This window comes from Branchiostoma floridae, chromosome 3, assembly GCF_000003815.2.
Source record: "Branchiostoma floridae strain S238N-H82 chromosome 3, Bfl_VNyyK, whole genome shotgun sequence".
In the NCBI taxonomy this organism is placed as follows: Eukaryota; Metazoa; Chordata; class Leptocardii; order Amphioxiformes; family Branchiostomatidae; genus Branchiostoma; species Branchiostoma floridae.
Window position 1 is genome coordinate 11263539 of NC_049981.1, and position 15879 is coordinate 11279417.

Sequence of the window (15879 nt, forward strand, 5' to 3'; positions counted from 1 at the left end):
TTTTTACATTCTAATATAATGCTGTCCCCAGAAATGCCTTTCGTTTTCGATTGTACATTTAACGAAGGCAAACTCCCCTTTACACGGTGACGGTATTTGATAGAGCCTGGAAAGTTCAAGATTGTTATATCCTGCAGAGAACTGACGTCACTTAGGGTTGGAATTGAAACATAATTCACTCTGTAAATGGCTTTGTATTATGGCAGACAAACATTTCATGGCTCTTACTTTTACTCTGCAATACTTTTGGAAGCCATTAAAGTTGGTGGAAAGAAGACAGCCTGGTGGCATTGATGACCTGGTGGGTGGACTAGCAGACATGGGATTGTGAGGTCACTGGTTCAATTCCCAGATGCACTGGGCCAGACACTTTCCTGGCACTCCACTCAGGTGTAAATCTGTACTACCAGACTTTGGTTTGGGGAGGTAAAAGTTGGTCAAATTCATATTGAGAGGGATGGGCTCCACCTTCCAAAACCCCAGCTAGTGGATTAACAACCCATTTCCCTTTAAGCTCCTGTTTCACATTTTGAACCTTCCCATGACTTTGCTCCCAACCACCCCCTAATCAAGGTCATCATGATCAGTTCTTGGTTAGGATTAGCTAGAAGGCCATTGATGACTGTTGGGATTTAGCCTTGAAAAAGGCAGTGGGATCGAGATCTTTTGCTTTACAGTACAATGCCCAGCGGCACATGTATAGGGCAGCAAGTTTTCTTGCTGTTTCAGTAGCAGGCTATATTTTTACAGGGAGAGGTTGCTAGGACTTTAATGTGTTCAATTGAGCACCTCCTTGAATGCAGGAAACCATTTTACTACCTTTCACTCATGCTGCCCCAACCAAGATGCCCCAACCCACATCGAACCATGGTCTCCCAGTTCATTGCAGCTCAACTGTGATGCTTGTACTAATGACTTTTCTTTTCTTTTCTTGTGTTTCAGCCAAGAAGAGGCCCAGCAGATTGACCAGGAGTTGTTTAACGAGTATGCCTACAGCGTGGATCAGCTGATGGAGCTGGCCGGGCACAGCTGTGCCGTGGCTCTCGCCAAGTCGTACCCGCTCACCTCGCTGAAGAAGGACGCAACGGTCCTGGTGTGCTGCGGTCCCGGAAACAACGGGGGAGACGGACTAGTGTGCGCAAGACATCTTAAGATGTTTGTAAGTGTAAAGGATGTAAAATTGTCACTGTTACAATGGTCATGTTACAATAGTCATTTTACAATTTGAATGAAATAAATTGCTTTTGTTGGGGGGGGGGGGGCATTTTTCTCACAAACTGACTATGGTCCAATTTGGACACATTTTTTTCTAGTTGTCAGGCAGCCGACATCTGGTTGCTGACAGCTTTTTCAGCGTCTAACCAGAATTTTGTTGTCGTAGTCCAGATGTCTGGAAACATTCAGCCATCATGACTGCAATCCCACCACCTTTTGTCAATCACAGTGTATCATTAATCCACCCCAACGTCTTCATCCAGATGGTGTCTGGAAAATGTGTGTCTAAATTTGGTCTTATTTGTCGCACATCTTTGTGAATAATAGAATGTGTTTGAATAGCATTCTCCAAACCCAGAAGAAGCAGGTGTTCAATTAAAGCCCAGACTAATTTATGACAGGTACCTGTAAGACAGTACAAAATAAGGCTAGTCATGCCCTGACTTGGATAGAGACAGATAAAAAAGGCAAAAGTCATATGTTTGATCAAATCTGAATAGTTACATTCTGCTCTGAACACAGATTAACTAATACCTAAGAATTAAGATCCCATAGTGACCGGATTTATGGATTATGATTTTGATTTGTCTGCCGCCTTTCATGTTTCATTTGACGAATGTAAATATGTTCCGATGTGTATTTCTATTTATTTTCTCTTTAATATACTTTTATTTCCTTGTAAACTATGTATAACTGGGCCCTATTGAAAATCAGTTTGTCAAAACTGAATAGGACACCCAGGCATTTGAAAATAAACAAACAAACAGTTTTGTTCTTTCTCCTCCCTGTTGTATTTAGGGCTACAACCCGTCAGTGTTCTACCCAAAGAGGACAGACAAGCCGCTGTACAAAAACCTGACCATCCAGTGTGAGCAGCTGGACATCCCGTTCCTGTCCCACCTCCCCAAACCACAGCTGCTCAGCGACGGCTTCAGCTACATCGTAGACGCGTTGTTCGGATTCAGCTTCAAGGGCGAAGTCAGGCCGCCGTTCGGCGACGTTCTGAAAACGCTGAAGGAAGTCACGGTGCCAATATGCAGCATTGATGTGCCATCAGGTTGGATTTACCTAAATCTGTATAGTGAAATGTTTCTTAGCACACTTCTTTTTCTTGTAATATTTGATTGCATTTTGTAGCAAGTGGCAGGACAGAGCTTGAGGGGCTGGTCGCCATGTATATGACTGTGTTTGAGTAAGAATAAACAGAGCAGCAGTTTTTCAGGCTAAAACCATGTGAATGTACATATCATGTACTTTCTTACATAATATGTTCTGTTTCTTGGTTTATTTAAAGATTTTTGTTGTTTCGTATCTGCATTCTTCAGGTTGGGATGTAGAGGGCGGAAACCCAGATGGTCTCCAACCAGAGTTCCTCATCTCCCTGACAGCGCCCAAGAAGTGTGCAGAGAAGTTTGCCGGGAGGTACCACTACCTCGGGGGAAGGTTCGTACCACCAGGGATCATCCAGAAATACGAGTTGAACCTACCGACATACCCGGGTACGGAGCCCTGCATCAGGCTGCATTGACACATGGGGACAGTCTCAAGTTCTGAGTGTTTTTGTAAGGAAAATATCAGTTGCTATTGAAGGTTGCATCATTGTGAGGTTAACGTTGTGTAGAAATTTTTCTTAAATTTTGAGGCAAGTTTCTGTGCAATTTTTGAAAAAAAAAAATTGACTGCGGACCTTAAGGGAAAGGTTAGCTTTTTTGGTCTTAATTCAGGAAAAAGCTAGAGTGTTGTAAAATGATAGAATGCACAATAAAACATTAAGGGAAGTGGAGTAACACATGTACATGTATCTAGTACATGTAAAGCCTGTAATGAAGAGAGGTCATTGTGTGTGCAGTATTGGAATGTTTAATTGTGCTAGTTTTGCCCGAATGTGCCGTGTCAGTGGGGCCGATGAAAGAAATTGCCACATTATTTTTGGTTAACTGTAACTGTTAACATAAACAGAGGTGAGTGGGGGACTGTTGAAAAGATGTGTCAGGAACAATGATGACAACAACGTCAAGGCTTAAATTGCAAAAAATAATGTCTTATAAACAGCCAAATATATATGTCTGGTTTATTGAATTAAAATTATTTTCTTGTATTGTCAGAGAACTTGTTCTGTAAGTAGTATATTGCACCCTACTGTGACTTTTATTGATTTTCAAAATATTTTCCTGCCATGGTTTAGAGACCCTCAGACTTTAGATAGAACTTCAGCAGAATTTCTGCATATCAAAAGAATGCTGCATATTTGTGGGCCAAACCTATTTTGTCAAGTGGATGTAAGGTTTTTAAGGAATTGATGACATATGTAACAATAACATGATTATTGTAACAGATGTTCAAGTTAAGATGTGAGAGTTAGACATTTCCCTTTCTTTGTAACACTTTCCTTTAACAAATTGTGGTGTCCCAAATGATCTCTTCACTAATGTACAAGGCAACTGTTTGAAGGCTGAATGCTGCTTTCTTTTCATGTTTTTTTTTTTTTACTTTAAACACATTATGGCTGTGGCAGCTGCCAGACAGCTAGAAAGATAATTAAGAGTTCTTGTTGAAATATGATTTTTCATTGGATAAGAAGTTCTTAGTGCAAAGCCAATGAGCTGTAGCCTAACTCATCTGTTGTGTACTGTCTTACCCTTTTACCAACCTGATGAAACTTAATATCTTATTTTATGTAGGTATTATCAATCACAAATAGATAGCTTTATATGTAAAAACTGTATCTAAGGTTTGTACATTTTCCTTTTTACCAAAGCATTCATATAGTCATCTTTAACTGTACTTGCTCCGGTGTTGAAAAAAAATTATGATGTCCCCTCCACTTTTGCAAATGACTAGCCCATGATCTGTCTGTTGAAGAAGGTCTGTTGAATGCTGTGTTTGACAGTTTGTAGTGTGCAGTTCAGTTCCAGTGTTTTTAAACAGACTTGTGAAATCACCTGGAAAAATGCTTCTGAAGAAACTTTCTGATGGCTTTGTATTGCTGGTGTGCTTTTTTGTGTACATGTTCAGTTTAATTTAGCCTTCTATCTCTGGTCTGTACAATTTTCCAGCACAGTTAGGCTCACCTATGATCTATACAATATACCTTCGGGAGGCTCTGCTTAAACCGGGCTGAGGTTTCTACTTTTGTTGATACGGTTTGCATCAAACTCTCAGCCAATCAGAGAATGGCTAGGTAAATCTGATTGTCTGATTGGCTGACAGCTGGTTAGAGGCTACACCTACAATTAAAAGTGAAAACCCATGCCTAGTTTAGCAAAGCTTTGCCAAGGTGTGTTGAATAAGCCTCAGGCGAGGGAGAGTGTATAGAGGTTTGGTACTTGTTCCTATTTTGATAATTTGGCCATGATGTCACTAATAATTGTGTTCAGTAAAAAATATCCATCCTCCTACGAGCGGTCCCCCAACGGTGCTAGCTAACCTCCTATTGGCGTAGGAGGATGCATATGAAAATATCTGTCAAAGTATATAACTGTTTGCAACCCATCACCATTTGTGGCACTACTTAAGGAGCCAACCAAAGCTCTCAATGACAGGTATGTTTTAGACAAATGTTAAAATGCCAATCATTTCTCTATTAATGGATGCCAGGCCAAGCAATCAGGGGAGGAAAATCAGAACTAAAAATAGTAAAATACTGTGGAGAGAAGGCAGCACCAGTACTTTCATGCAAATATCAATGGTCTCAAGTTACATTGCTAAAGTCAGATACTCCATAATTCCTAGATTTACACTGTTGACATTTTAAAGGCCAAGCACAAGTCTGCAAATGCCAGGAAGACAAATATTGTTTGAAGTTTAAGAGGAAATGGAAATGCATTTGGAGGGGATTAAGTGAGATCTTGGGGAAGTGTGTGCAAATCTCTCCTTGCTTCTTTCATGTCACCTCCAAAATCTCAGAAGGGCATAAAGCTGCAGTTCACCATTGGGATACAAGGTGGCGCTTCCCGTATATTTGAAGCGTAAGAGCAAGGAGGTTATATTCATATATAACCTCCTTGGTAAGAGTTTTATCGTCTCCCGGCTCTTCGCTTCTGAAACTTTAGAATATAGGTCAGAAAATTCAGAATATAGAAAATTAAACTGCAGAATATCGTTAATCATCTTATCTGCAAATTGATCAAAATGATTTATAGTTTCTAGAAAAAGCAACCGGCTTTGAAAGGAGTTCAATGTTACATATGTATTTTGATAAGCAGTAAAATAATAAGCAGTAAAGTTACGTCCAATGATCTGTACATGTTTCAATAAGATTTGTTTTGAGATGGCGAGGGAGAAACTTCCAAAACTAGAAGAATGATGTCTGTAGGGAAGCAGGTGTCTTGTGTTGAAAACTATGCCACCTAGCGACTTGATGAGGACGTGCCGCACACCCGTGAGCTTTGTAACGTTAAACCCGAATCTTTGAAGGATCTTTACTGTAGAAGTGCAAAATTTAACGAAATGAAAGAAACTACATAAAAGCTTCATATACATAGCACAGAATGAGTCACACTTTCTATCACTTCAAGTGAGCCGAAGAAGACACAACCTCAAGTTGACATCAGCAAGAGGCATCAATAAACACCAATGGCTAGTAGTACAGTGTATCTATTCAAGTATTTCCCTCCTGGTGGCCAAGCTGAGTATAAAACACCCGGCCCATTTCTGACCTTTACACACCTTGACTATAACATACTAGTAATGTCGATGAAAGTAACAAAAGTTTCTTTGAGTTTGAAACCCTTTCACCTGCGACAAAAAATTCCCCATGTATGATGTGTAACTTTATATCGTAAGACCACAAGGTCTGTTGTCAAACAGTCTATTGTAACAGCAGATTTTTAGTGTTAAAGTTCTCAAACAAAAATGGATAAGGTCCACACATACCCTTAATATACTACATACGTAAAGACATGATGTGCACAAGAATATAGGGGACGCTCTGCTGATCTGGCGGATGCCAGTGACATTTAAAATCGATCCTTTCTATGCTAACGCGTGATTTCAAAAGTATTTCAGGTCATTATAAATGTATGTGAGGATTTCCAGACCTGTTTGGTAGAGTGTTCATTGGCTTCAATTGTATATCCTGGAATATTTTCGCATTCTGACAAGACGGGAGTGTATACTCTATTAGAGCCCAATCACAGTGTAGTACCGCTCCCGGCCGTATAGCGAAAAGTGCCAAAGGAAACCGTCAAATTTCCGTATTTTCGGGAATGGCTAAATCCCGAAAGACTCGCAAAGGGGGTTGGGATTTTAGTCTTCTTTGACCTTGATTTAGAATATGCGACCATTCAAAACCAGGACTAATAATATCTCAGACTTTCAAAAACAAAACAATGACATATTTGATCATGTTTGATTTTACGCATTGGTGCATTTTCTATACACCTACGTTACATTGGCTTGTCCACGTTAAGGTTCGATTCGCACAGAGTAGATTGTACCATTACCTCCATGAAAGTTGGATCCGCAGGGATAGTTTTTGGTGTGTGTGTGTGTGTGTGTGTGTGTGTGTGTGTGTGTGTGTGTGTGTGTGTTTCCGGATATTTGCGCCATAACTTTAGAACCTCAGGACGGACTGTTAAACCATATTTGGTACGTGAATCGTGAATAGGGGTTGGGAAGACGATTGTCGAGGTCGATTTGGACCTTGATCGATACAGCAGCAGAATTTCCATTTTGTATCTTTTATCCTGGACATGCTGTGGTTTTGTTTCGTGAGATTAGATTAGAGTCGACACTAGTCAGGAGGTTGCTGTGCCCGGTCACGCCGGTGAGACACGTTTTCAGGCACACGCAACCGCCACGACCTTGCTTGTTGGTATTGTTCAAAATCAAGGAATTTCAGTCGTTTAAACAAATATTTGTCTATAGCTAAATCCATGTTTTACATGTGATTTTTTAAGCCACAGCAAGTAAATTCTACGCCCAAAAAAATCCAAATCTAATTCAATTGTACATTAAAAAAAACACATGGGTAAAAGAACAAGAAGTGCACCCTAAGTACGTCAAAAAAACACCACATTTATCGATAAGAACAGGGGTCCATCCCGGCGTGAATGGACAATAAATCTATCTGGATACGCACGTCGTACTGTTCAGTACAAACCTGGTGTGTTACGCCATGAGGCGGTTTACCAGGTATGCAATGCAAACAAACAACCATAACATTTAAGTTGATCTTCCTTCTAAACTTTCAAAACTTCCTATCTTATTAAATCGACTACCGCGAAGTCAAACCGCCGTAAAACATCGCTGTCGTAAAATAACGCTGCACCAGCAGCTTCCAAATACGGAGTCTATAATGTCTTCCGTATATAGAAACGTCCAAATATTTCACCGGAATCGTTTCCCACTCAACGCTGTCGTCATGGGTCTTCTGGACTAATCCCCTCCTCATCACGTCTGTACGATTGTATCACGTTCTTATACCACGGGGAGTTGCCGCTTTGCACCAATAGGAGCCGAACCCGCGACCTCTAAATACGTGGTCTAAAGACTGGTGCCCGCCAGCGAAAGGGATCCGTCCTCTGAGAGGAGAGCAGAACGCCACATAGAGGACAACGCCGTGAAGAAACAATGGAGACCATTCTGCTCTTTCTCCTCATCCTTCCTTGCGCAGTTCTTGGCCAAGGTACGTGGATAACTTCCTCATCAAGTTTCAAAATATTGTAGGACTTTGATTCCTGGTTGTTTTGGTTGAAGTGAGAAGTGTTTGTGTTCGGTGTTCTTACCGGGCGCTACCGTGTATTTCGAAAGCGTGCGACCGTCACTTAACCCCAGATTGGCCATCAGAACGATGTAGGGAATGTCTGTACACGGTTTTATCTTACAACGTAGGATCATCGTTTTGTTGGTTTCAGAGACGCTTGTATTTTTCACCACACTCGTGTGTTTTTCTCATTATCTAAAAATGTTGTTGGGTAGTGGTATCCTCTGAGGCTTCTTTGTGACGCTCGCGCGGTGCCTGTTTTGGCCGGCATGCCATTCCCCAAGAGAGGATAGTTGGCAAGACCGTGTCATTTATTTTTCCAGACATGTTCCTAACAAGGAGACCTTTACTGTGACAATCCCTATGCACCAAACATTCTTTACTACCTAAAAATCCTCTCAACGCACGTATTTCAAACGAAAACACGCTTAAACTGTTGATAAACAGTGTGCGAAAACCCCAGCGGCATGGCTTTGTCGTGAACTTAACCTTCCAACTGTTGCGTGCAGAATTGTTTAACCTTATAGTTCAACTCGAGAACTAAGATTAGAACAAGACTACAGTTTCTCCAGCTTAAACAGATTTTAAGCGGAAGGACCACCTAGGAACTTAAGTCACGGTTAAACTACGGTGCCGCCTCACTTAAATGTTTCACAAGTCAAAACATTATCAAAGAAAAAGTCAAGTCCTAAGACACTGCTCTCTTTCTTTCACATCACAACAGTTGAACTTCTTTCTTTCTTTAAGTACCTCTCCCTTTTATTTCTGTTTTGTCAAATCCCTAAACACGTAAGCTAGATAGCCACCAAATGTTTTAACATGTGTTGGGAACCATATATCATGCCAAAGTTAAATTGAGGACACCGTTGGCAGACGTCCATTTAAACATGGAGCCTTGCGGCTACTTAGCTTTAGTCTTACTTTAAATTTGTTTTACAGTTGATATTTTGTGATTATCAGATGACCATTGTTCAGTGCAAAAACAAATCGAATCAATTTTACACTTCATCAGGTTTTAGTGAACAGTAAGTACTGCGCAAAAGGGAAAATGTTCACATGAATGTAATTTGGTTTTAAGTTCGCGATTGATATTGCCGTACAGGTGTCCTGATATTGAAGGGGAAACATTCGCGTTGTTGCCTTTTCAAAATGCAAGTTCGTCAGAAAAGGGGTTCCTGTGAAAAACACAAATATAAAACCACTGTGAACATTTCCTCTTTTTAATACAGTACTACGTTTGTTGCTCTTATCTGTCAATGTTGAAAACACACACGCCCACACCCATCCCCTTGATACATGAACTATGAACTAGTGAATGAATGGGCTTTTATAACTTCAGATTCCTACGTCACATATAGAAATAACAGTATGCCGGAGTCGGACCTGACATGACATCCCTATTTCATGTTGTTTATTAGAGTCTAGTGTTACCAGCTTCCAATATAGAAGGTCCTGACCTAATACAGTAGCTGTCGTGATTAGGAAGTGTTTTACCATACATATTGGCACAAGTGCATGGATAAATACATGTGAACTGTGAAACTTGATCTATGCGAGAACTATGCCAACTACATGATGTAGGTGATCGGTAACCTATGTACGGCTTTAATCCATTGCCAGGATATCGCTATATTTGAAGGACAAGGTTGTCAGTTTTCAGAGGGAAAACAAATACCCCTTTGTAGACTTTCACAATGACATATTTGTGTAGGGATCATCCATCTTTTTGTCCGTACTTCTCCATATACTTCCTGAAATATATCATATACAAATACTGAAAGTAAAACAGACACGTGTGAGGGAGTGTTTTAAAAAATATTTACTAATTTGTAATCCGTCGTCTGTTTTTTTTTTTAAATTAATGTCAGATTGACGTAACGACTTTCGATTTCTCCTCACAGAAATTCTTTCTAAAGCAATCAAATTGTTCAAATTAGCATCTTACCACGATGAACGACCCGCCAAATCGTCTGAAGAGAACCTGTCACAACTTACCCAAACTTTCCAACATTTACGTTGTTTATGTTTGATTTTAATAGAGAACACAGATATTGCAGATAAAGCGCGGTATTTCGTCTTCCTCTGCTTTAAAAAAAGTTGTCTACCTTAGTACCTATAGCCATCACTAGTAAATCTACTAGTCTTTTGATAGAATAATCATATAATGTTATCCAACTACCAGTTGTCACGTGTATGTTTCCTACACCAATCATGTTTACAAGTCCACAGACATTATGAGCCTTCGGGCACGAATAGCACATGACGTTTCAACTTTCAATGCAGGGATTTGAGGGGTGGGCTGGGTCTAGAACTGGGTGGATGCCAGGCTATTAGTTTTGGACCTTCTTATCAAAAACGTTCTGTCGCAAGATCAGGAGGATTCTTGTTGACACCCCTAATCGCGTAACAAACTGATTAGCCCGTTCCCACTCCCCCTCTGCGCGGTACGGACCTGTCCGCGGAGCTAGAAAGAGATGAGAGAAGCCTGAAGACCCGGGCCGTCCCACGGGACATCCCTCGGGAGACATCGCACCGGGCACCGCCGGTTCTCACATCCGCCTCGGCCTTGAATGATGGGGGAAAGATCGTCCGAAATACGATTACCTTAACCTCTTGGCATCTGTGTGAGGCACCTTTTGGCCTCCGACTCCCACTGAAGGGAAGGTTACTGCTGAGGGGACACATTCATCAGCTGGGGCTGTCCATTTAGTGGTCAAGCATCTAGTACCTGTCAACTTGCTTTCATCTTCGCCACATGTCAGTCTATGAGTCATTTTTTGCACAGTTTCTTGTCTACTTACTTAACTTTACGGTACTTGTCAAACAAGCTTGACTCAGAAATGGGACAGAGAGACATACAACTGTTGCCATTTCTCATTTAGCACATTCTTGATACCTTCATGGAAATAAGATGTTGCGTTGTTGAAGTTTACCTATGCAGGTAATGAGAGACGCCAAATAGTAGTTCAGCAAAAATCACTACTTATAGTACTCCGAAAAACTTGATATGATTTGGGGAATGGTCAGATATTTCAGACACATTGACAGTATCCACTGTAGCAAGATTTGTTGGGTTGATATATAAAACCAAGACCTAAACGCCTGACCGTATCCAATAACTATGTATTTAGTTGCTCGAATAAGTATTACTTGGCGTTTTCAGATTTTTTATTATTGATAGATGGGTGGATGGATGGATGGATGGATGGATGGATGGATGGATGGATGGATGGATGGATGGATGGATGGATGGATGGATGGATAGATGGATGGATGGATAGATGGATTGATTGGTCACCAGTTTGTCAGTGTTTAGACTCCTATCGTCCAAATAGACGTTCGTCAACGTTTGTAATAACCTCTTGGGACAACAGGTGCTGGAGATTCGTGTCGAGTGTTCACGCAGCAGTTTGGCAAAATGTTTGGGAGGCACTGGGACAGGTCTCATTTTCTCGCCTTTTCCTAGCGATATCTGTCAGACGGGCAAACATCCGCGTGATGTGGTCGGACATGACATACATAAATCTCCAAGCAGACTGAAAGATACAACTAGTGACGGGAAAGAATTTTATTGTCTTCATTTGGCAAAATACACCTGTTCTCCTCTATTCTTCTTCAAGTTGTTCAGTTGTTCTCACAACGACTCCAAGGTGACAACGGGTTCGCCAGGTAAAAAGATATACTGGACATACGTTGATGACAATTCCCTCCCCACATCTGCTTGAAGATTAGGCGCACATTCCTGTGTGTCTGTCCGCCCGGTGGGGGTGGGGAGTGGTGACATCTCTGGAAGAGCTGGAGGATCGCACACGTCACATCCACTCAGCGGGAGGGGGTGTTCCGGGGACAGCCACGGGACCCACCGCCGTTACAGACTCTTAGGAATTTTAATTTGGAAAGACATTGGGAATGGGAAAAATCTAATTAACTTTTAGCCTTGTATTTCATGAATTCACATCGGGATCCTCCGCTGTCACATACATTACATTGAAATGATAATTGTCGCCACTTTAAATTGACAGAGACATTGGGAATTCGTATATGAAAACTTTAACATTATTGAAACCGCAATTCAATTAGATTCTGTGCTTTCAAATTAAACACGAGTACATGACAAATGTTAATTTTGAAGTGGAATTTGTGTTAGTTGTAGTTTGAACAGGGAACGGTTGGTCCAGGTGAAGCATTAGAAATTGTAGCGAAATAGGCAGAATGTACATGTTGTTGTAATTGAAACCTGTCAGAAACGCGTAAATGATCGTTCATTGTTCAATTGATTCTTGATATTTCTACCCAAGCCACCTGTTGTTTACAACGGACTATCTAAGTAAGAAAACGTCCCGTTCTTCCCTCCAAACATCTGCTTGGAGATACCGCTTCGCTTCCATGCCCGCCATCTTTGTTGAAGTTCAGGGCCACACGTCACGCCCTAACAAATGACTGACGGGGCAAGTGGAGACTGATGGGGCGTGAAACGATATCTCCGCCCACTCTCGCGAGATGAACGATTTACCAGATGGTGTTTGTTGTATCCTGGGTGTCATTGAACTTGCCTGCAGGCACAACGAGCTTTTTATTGCCGGTCCGAAAAGCAGGAAGGACAGAAGAGAGTTAGCGAGAGACAGACTAGAAGATAGTGAATTGAGGAGAAGTACAGTCGTCAAGCAGATGCAAGAGGCAAACAGATTTAATACTCTAACATCTGCTTGGAGATCAGAATAGTGGCCAATTCCTATGGCGGGGCGTGACCATTGTTTCGTTTTAGAGAGAGAGAGAGATTTCTGATCTAATGTTTTTAGACACGGGTTGGATAGTTGCACGCGTCAATGGCATTTATGAAATCAACAGTTTGTGTTGCATTTATGAAATAGATTTAATAAAAAGTTTGTGCCCTTCGCTCTTCATGACTAGCCTGGGTACCATACGATACCGGTACCGGTACTGGGTACCGGGGCTCTTTATACTCGCTACCCTTAAAATACAGTATTTTTTAAAAAAACTTTTGGGGATGCCGTATCGTGAATGGGGCCCGGGGAGACCACAATGTCTACGCGTAAGAGCATGGATAGAAAAAGAAACATACTTCATCACATAAAAATAGGACAACAACTTTACTTGTTGAGAGGGATCACATTCCTTCGTGCCATATAGATTTACCCTTGCGTGCAGGGTACTCTCCGAGCAGAGGTTAGGCTCTAGCTGTTTTTTGACATTTTTATGCGTTTTTATCGGGATTTCTATTTTGTACATTTTTTTGGTGTGTGTCTAGCGGCTATCTATCTATAGGCCACATGGCAATCCAGCATCGCCTCGAACAGGTCCTGTCCTCCGTTCAGGTTCAACATAACTTCAACATCCAACTTTGGATGGATATGATTAGTTTCTGCAAGCGACTGCCATGCGCGTTCAACGGATTTCAGACACATGCAGATTTAAAAACTTGTGTGTTTTGTTGTCTTTTCAGTCATACTTTCACGTACACATTTTACATGACATTCCAATAATGAAGACAAGTTCTGACAAGGGTTACAAAAATCCAATGTAGGTCGCACAGCGATTGCAGTGTAGTAGGAAGGAGGCCTAAGTAATTTGTCACCCCGGTGTCATCAGAGAGTTTGCTGTACTAGTTCCCACGATACGTCACCCCTATATCAGGGTACCCGGATGTTCACATATCACCTGTCTGCGTGTGGTGGTTACGGAGGGACGTGCACCTGTTACACCCCCGCAGAGCTGGAAATGGCCTGACCCGGATATCATTCCATGATCCATGAATGGATATGGGAACCTCCGAATCTGTCTGTGACCTTATGACCCCACGGACAGTGCCGTGTTTTGCTGTGGGGTGTTCAATGATATAATTTGTATAAGTTGTCCTTTAAAAACAAATTCCAAATTTAGAAGTCTAGCCACCATAATAAGATCTTGTAACTCAGTATCAGAAACGGCAAATTTCACGAATATTGTACACGAAAACACGTAGATATAGTAAAATGTGTCCAATGGGAACAATGACGATACCTCTCAAAGATGAAACAACAAACATCGATATTATCAAAGTAGGGTTGGCCGCTAAGGCCACAGCAAGTAAATTTTATGGATGACATCCTCTGCAGACTGCAAAAATAATGAGATATGGCGAAAAAAAACAAGGTGGGTAAAAAAAAACAAGATGGCAAATTTTCAAAATAGACGTTGTAACAAGACTTGAAGAGACAAAATATGGCATCACAACCAACAAGGTATTCATTCCTGTATTTAAGAAGTGCACCAGTGTAGTTAAAGTGACACTAGTGTGGTAGACTTGTATCATTAACCATGTTGGCAACTACTTAGTTGTGCCACTTTTACAACTATCTATCAAGTTGCACCTCTGCAACTACAGTCAATGCTACAGAGTCTCTAGTGTCAATTCTACATTCAATGATTAGGTAAAAGCACAACCTTTACCCATTTTCGTCTATCCGGCCTTCCCTGAAGAAGAAAAAAAATCTTGTTTTTTTTCCTGAAATCAGGCGAAAATTAATGAGCGCGCGGATGTCATCCATACATTTACTTGCTGTGGCCTAATAATAAGGCATGGGATGGTACGTGTAAACTTACCGACACATTTGACGCATTACTGAAGTCACGTGATCTTATGATCACTTGATTTAACTGAAGTATCAGTCATCCTGAAGAAGGCCTAAAAAACGGCAAAAAATCAGAATTTGACATGTTGCAGTTATTTGTGTTTTTTCGAAACTAGGCCAAAATAGAAATCTATTAACATGAATTGTACAATTTTTTTACCCGTATTTCAATCAATTAGTTTATTGATAAAATCAATAATCAATTCATCATAGTTGACTTTACTTCATGTAGGCTGGACCAGATGGTTTAACGTGGACCACCCTACCGGTCACGGGGACTACGAGCGGCTGGAGGCGGTGCGGTACTACCATCCCGGGGAGGTGTGTGACAGTCCCACCGAGGTGGACGCCAGGACCATCCTCGGGATCCCCGCCTACAGAACGGGGGAAAGGTGCGTGATCGGGGTTGAACAAAATGGAACAGACTTTTTGAGGGGTTGAAGTATATGTCTTGACAGTTGCTTGTGGTTTTGAAATGTAACGTAACCTCTACGCCGGGGTGTGGAGCCTTGAGCTCAATAATTTCTTTAGGGAATCCAGGTCGGAAACTTACTTCAATACATGGGGACATGTTGCACCTGGATCGAAAGTCTGTTCCGAATACAGTACTAGTCTGACTGAATAAAGAGACTCTATCCACAACCCTCACTTTATTTCCACGCACCGACGTTTTGGTGACCGTCTGTCTGACTGGTTCGCATTGTACTGCAGCATAGGTGTCGCTGCTTACAGTGCTGATGACACTCTGCGCGGACATACCGTGGCTTCCTAAAACATAAGGACACATGCATGTTAGAAAACGACAGTTATCCTGGCATCCATCATCTGAACATAACAGCAATTTCAAAACAAACGTGATTTTACAAATCGTGTAACAGAACAAAACGGCCCAGAAAAAGACTTACATCTTATTGGACAAGCTAGAAAACAGATCTAGATGTTTAAACGACAGCTAAAGACGGCGGTAGTTAGAAAATGTAGTGTTTTCGGAGAATCAGCTGACAAAACCGGTTAAAGATTATCATGAATAGAGAATGATCAAAATTTGATTAAAAGATAGAAAATGCGTGATTTGAATGTGTTGAAACAAATGTGTGACATCTGAAATACTATTCTCGTTCCCAAGGTTCCACGCCAACCCCGGCAACGGTTTCTGGTGTCTGAACAGAGAGCAGCTTGGGAACGTGACATGCTCGGACTATACTGTTCGGTTCTGGTGCAGGGACTTGCCGAGGAAAAAAAGTAAGTATCCTTGTATAGTTGTAACCATGCCATCGGTAGCTCGCCACTACCCCTACGGCGCTGAGGGTAATGTTTGCCCGGCCA

At 41.4% G+C, this 15879-nt stretch overlaps 2 protein-coding genes across 4 annotated transcripts in view; both read left to right on the forward strand.

Moving 5' to 3' along the window:
- The window catches only part of LOC118411286 (NAD(P)H-hydrate epimerase), a 52774-nt gene extending 49893 nt beyond the window's left edge, over positions 1–2881 (forward strand). For both annotated transcript variants that reach the window (XM_035813464.1, XM_035813465.1), the window contains exons 2-4: positions 943–1159; positions 2014–2272; positions 2541–2881. In XM_035813464.1, the coding sequence (XP_035669357.1) occupies positions 943–1159; positions 2014–2272; positions 2541–2743 (679 nt within the window). In that variant the 3' untranslated portion in view covers positions 2744–2881. The remainder of the gene's footprint in view (positions 1–942; positions 1160–2013; positions 2273–2540) is intronic.
- A 4632-nt stretch (positions 2882–7513) lies between these two features.
- LOC118411277 (cartilage intermediate layer protein 1-like) overlaps positions 7514–15879 on the forward strand; it is a 19235-nt gene continuing 10869 nt past the window's right edge. For both annotated transcript variants that reach the window (XM_035813453.1, XM_035813454.1), the window contains exons 1-3: positions 7514–7843; positions 14786–14945; positions 15680–15795. In XM_035813453.1, the coding sequence (XP_035669346.1) occupies positions 7789–7843; positions 14786–14945; positions 15680–15795 (331 nt within the window). In that variant the 5' untranslated portion in view covers positions 7514–7788. The remainder of the gene's footprint in view (positions 7844–14785; positions 14946–15679; positions 15796–15879) is intronic.